Genomic DNA, 4,917 nt, shown 5'->3' with positions numbered 1-4,917 from the left:
ATAGTAACTAAACTATGCATGTTAAGTACAGGGACTTTTTAAAGTGAGTTTAAATTATGGTTTAGGTAAATAGATTAGATATTTATATATTTTCTTATGATAGTTTAGAAATTTAATGTAAGTATAAACATGTGTACTTGAGTTAAGGAAGTAAAATTAATTCTAAATTAGTAAAAAATATTGAATAAATCATGATTTATACATAATTTTGTGGTGTGCTAAAATGATTTTATATATTTCACGTGTAGTAAAATTATAAAAATAAAATAATTATTAAAAAAAAGATGAATGTCGATTAGTATCAAAATAAACATCAATTAACGTGAGTTAATGTTCAATCCGACATCAAAAGAGTTTCAGAGACAATTCTAGGATTTTTTTCTTAGTGAGACAAAGACATGTTCAGCGATAGTAGACGTTGGTCTTATAGGGGTCCGATGTCAATTTTGATGTTTGTCTATTTGAGAGTCGACATCAATGACATCCTATTTAAAGTCCGATATCAAATTGACGTCTCCCATTGAGATGTGGAATTTTGGTTAAATGTTAAATGTCAAAATTATCAGACATCAAAAGTCTATTTTTCAGTAACAATTGCATTTTACATATTTTGGAAAAAGGAAAAAATAACAAAAAAAATATCTTTAAAAACAAACTTTTATATTCTAAATTATGTCTTTGAAAATCAATATAAAAATGCAATTTGTTTTAATCACTTCGTTAAAATAATTATACAGAAAACCAAACTTTGAACCATCTTTAAGACAAACGATTTAAAAACTAACTACTTTTATACAAGTTAACCCAATAATCGGTTTAAAAAGTAACTTTTTGAATTCATAAATATATAAGAATTTTCTTATATTTTATTTTTGAAAAAATTGGTTATAAAAACTTAATTAAAAGCTCTTAAATAAAAAATGTAAATTAAAGGGTATTTTTCGAAGTTTTTTTATTTCTCCCAATGTTGATATCTTCAGCAACGAAGAACTGAAAAAAAATCTAAAAGACATGTATCCTTACTCTTACTTGATCTATACTTGATATTGACACAACTATTATCGAATATTAGCTTACCAAACACTATTTATTTTGTATAAAAGAAAATCATTGTTTCAAAAGTTGAGAAGTGAAAAACAAATGTATAAATTTATAGAAAAAATACATAGTTTGTATATAAACAGGAGAATGCATAACTTCATGTTCAACTAAGTAAATACATAGATGAGGTAGAGAGACCGACAGAACTGTATAACCTGTGAGATGAAGAAAATCCTATCTTAGAAAAAGGAATTGTTGAAAAATAATAATATAAAAAGTTAAATGGTTGAAATTAGTATACCTTTAACTTTTGACTGTTGATTCTTTTTCATTTTCTGATTGATAATCTTGCCAAACAAGATTGACATGAGATATGTTGTGCCAATCCTCTCCAACTTCTGGCCTGTATCTTTTCCATAATTCAGAAGAACCAGTGACATCTATCACTTTTAGATTTGTAAGGTGATGCATGTTATCAGGGAATGATAATAGTTTTGGACAATAGGTAACTTCAAGTCGTTGGAGACAATTTAGAGTTGGTAGCCAATCGGGAAGCTCCTCAAGATTCATGCATTGTTCAATAATTAAAGATTGTAAAGAGTTGGCGGAACCTTGAAGCCACCGAGGCAATGTGACTAGAATTGGCAAGCCTCTAAGAACGACAAACTTCAACCTTGAATCAAGGATTTCGTTGCTAAAGCCCATTGACAAGTCCAACTTGTTGCAGTTGGAAATTGCTAAAACCTCTAAATTTTTTATGCCATGGAACGAAACTGTCTCTAGACTTTTACACTGAAATAAAAACAATTTTTTAACAGTGGCTAGTAGTATTCCCTTGAACAATGACTCAAAATTATCACATTGATAAAAGCCTAATTCTTCTAAAGAAGTCAAACTTGCAATCTCCTTTTCTGGACAAGCAGGTTCTATGGTAGTTATAAACAGGTTATGAAGACTTATTAGATTTACTAGTCCTTTGGGTAACTTTTGTAGCTTTATGCACCAACTAAGGTTCAAATTTTGCAAATTTTGAAGTTTGCAAATTGAATCAGGGAGTTCCGTAAGGTTTTCATTTCCCGCAAGACTGAGAAATCTTAAATGTTTCAATATTCCAATGCAACGAGGCAGACTTGCGTACTCAGAATATTGTAAGATTAAAACCCTCAAGAATTTGCACCTTGACACCAATGTATTCATGAAATCTTCATTATTAGCTCCACAAGGAAAACAGATAGTTCTTAGACCTGAGGGAAGAAGAGCTTGATCAAGCAAATTATTTCCCGTATATGTCAAATGATGGACATTCTTGTATAAGTTTGGATTGTGGTTTTGTATTATTTCAAACTCACCCTTTGCAACATATTTGGCAAGATCAACCACCAAATCATGTAATTTAAACCGGCAATCACCTCCCAAGTCTTCATATTCTGAAAGAAAAGATCTTGACCATAGCTCATGCAACAATTGATTGGCAACATCATTCGTTGATTCACTTGCCTTTGGTGGTAGAAGAAAACCAAGTGCTCCCCATAACAGACAAACTTGAGAACTAAAAAGATAAGTGTCTTCTGAATAAAGGGAGAAAGAAGCAAAACAGGGTTTTAAATATGAAGGCAGTTGATCGTAACTTAGTTTAAGAGCAGGAAAAATGTCTTTTTCATTTTGTTTTAAATTCCAAATCTCATTGTCTCTTACACTCTCCCACTCTCTCTCGTCAACCCTTGAGAACAGTGAACTCCCCACCGTTTTCACCGCCAATGGTAACCCTCCACATTTTTTTACTATTCCTTCCCCAATTTTCAATAGTTGTGGATGTTTCATCTCATCTCCATCTTCAAAAGCATATTTCACAAATAGAGAAAGAGAATCCTCTTTAGAGAGACATTGAAGAAGGTATGAATTTGAGGATTTAGTGTGCATAATGGCAGCTACTATATGGCTACGAGTAGTCACTAGGATTTTACTCCCTTCAACACCCATATCTATTATTTCCTTCAACTCATCCCATCTTGCAGGATCCTCGTTCCACACGTCATCCAACACGAGCAAAAACTTATGTCCATGAAGTGTATTTCTCAAATGAATTTGAAGTTGCTCTGTCTCAAAGTTATTGAAGTTTTTCCCAATTGGGTTTGGAGCAGAATTGAGGATTTTAATGAGGACATTCCTAAGTTCAAAATCATTGGAGACACACACCCACATCCTCAACGGAAAACATGCATGAATAGTGGTGTCATTGAAGACCAACTTAGCAAGTGTGGTCTTTCCCAAGCCTCCCATTCCCACAATGGGAATAACAGAGAGACTTTGGCCATGATCATCTTTCAACAGAAGTTTTAATATTTCTTGTTTATCATGTTCCCTCCCTATAACATTGGAAGGATTTACATGAGAATGAGTCATTTCCCTCACGTGCACGATACGTGTGTCTTGGTGAATGACTTGAAGGCCAAACATGTTTCTTTGATATGCAAGTTTGGCCAACCTGGTGTTGATGTCTTGAATGTGATGCGCCATTCTAAGACGATAAACAACAGGATTACTTGATGAGAAGAAACGGCGTACCTTTCTTGAGCAGCTTCCATAGGTGTTGACAACGTGTTTCCGCAAGGCTTCGCACTCAAAATCATCGACTATGTCTTCAGCATCAGAAAACACGTGCTTGATCTGAATCAGCCATTCGCTCAGGGCACTGCTCTGCGGATTCTTTTTCTCGGCATCCAAGAGCACACCTCTTATGAGTTCCATAGTTTCTTTCATCTGTTGAAGATCGCGGTGCACACCAAACGCTAGAGAAGCTTCTTGAAAGGCAGTAGAAGCAAGCTTCCCTAGGAGCGATTCTGCATAGATGAAAAGAAGCGATTCAGCCATGAGTTTTAAAAGTGGAAGAAAGAGGAATGGAATCGAGAGGGGTGTTTGAAGTTGAATCATATATCACATAAGTATGATATTTATATTTGTGACCGAGCAATAGAAAAGTCTCTAATGCATTGACTCAGGCTTTTTTCACCAAACTACTCATATTTGCTTAAATGGGCAATTTTTGACTAAGTATCAAGTCGTGGGGCCAAAACAGATCCGGAAAACCATCTACAATGGGATGCAAGACATCCGGAAGACCATTTATAAATAGGATTTATAATGAAATGGATGAATCCAATCCAGATGAAAATTGTTCATTTCGTCATTAGTTATTTTTTAATCTTATCCAATTGTAATCAAATCGCTTATTAATATATTACTATTAATATTTTTTATTAATATTTTTTTTCTCTTTTCTTCAAATTTGTCTCCATTCATTAAATAATAATCACAATTTCTTTTTTTGTATAACACAAACAATACATAAAATATGTAAACTGCCAAATAATTTTCATAAACCAACCAAAACACACTGGTAATTTCTAATCGCTTACCAGGGTGGTTCTTCCACACTTAAAACACTGGTATTCGATTACAGAAGTGTAGTAATCGATTACCAGTATCATTTTTGCCTACTACACTGAAGTCGTGTAGGGGGTCACGATTTCAACATTGTGTAATCGATTACAGGATCTTGTAATCAATTACAGGACCGAGAAGTCGTTTTTGGGGTTCACGACTTCATCACTGGTCAAATAAACAGTGTGAAATCGTGCAGGGGAGACACGACTTCTTCATTTAAAATTGTTTTAACCCCACGACTTCTCCATTTTAATATTTTAAATTGAATTTACCTATTCTCGTAATATATAATCCATTTTTGCCTATTTTGGAAATAAAACCCATTGACTCCTCTTCGGAAAAGGTATTACTTTAAATTAGAGAATTGCTTTCTTTATTCTGCGTGACTTCTATGCAATTTCTTGAATCATCGAAACTTATTTTATTTGTTTA

At 33.4% G+C, this 4,917-nt stretch overlaps 1 protein-coding gene across 2 annotated transcripts; it reads right to left on the bottom strand.

The window, feature by feature from the left end:
- Positions 1-1,122: 1,122 nt before the first annotated feature.
- Positions 1,123-4,099, bottom strand: LOC108324436 (putative disease resistance protein RGA3). Of its 2 annotated transcripts, XM_052874022.1 has the most exons (3): positions 3,607-3,742; positions 1,343-3,526; positions 1,123-1,256 (listed from the first exon to the last, which is right to left on the bottom strand). In XM_052874022.1, exons 1-2 carry the CDS (start codon positions 3,669-3,671, stop codon positions 1,345-1,347), a joined length of 2,247 nt encoding a protein of 748 aa, XP_052729982.1. In that variant the 5' UTR covers positions 3,672-3,742; the 3' UTR covers positions 1,123-1,256; positions 1,343-1,344. The 2 variants fall into 2 exon arrangements, with proteins under 2 accessions (XP_052729982.1, XP_017412873.2); XM_017557384.2 differs by having other exon boundaries at positions 1,343-4,099.
- Positions 4,100-4,917: the final 818 nt, after the last annotated feature.

Source organism: Vigna angularis, chromosome 3, assembly GCF_016808095.1.
Source record: "Vigna angularis cultivar LongXiaoDou No.4 chromosome 3, ASM1680809v1, whole genome shotgun sequence".
Classification (NCBI taxonomy): domain Eukaryota; kingdom Viridiplantae; phylum Streptophyta; class Magnoliopsida; order Fabales; family Fabaceae; genus Vigna; species Vigna angularis.
Note: the sequence above shows the minus strand (reverse complement) of the source record. Positions and strands in the feature narration are given on the sequence as shown.

Excerpts from the sequence above, each read along its gene's own strand:
- LOC108324436 (XM_017557384.2), bottom strand. The coding sequence starts at position 3,972 with ATGATTCAACTTCAAACACCCCTCTCGATTCCATTCCTCTTTCTTCCA.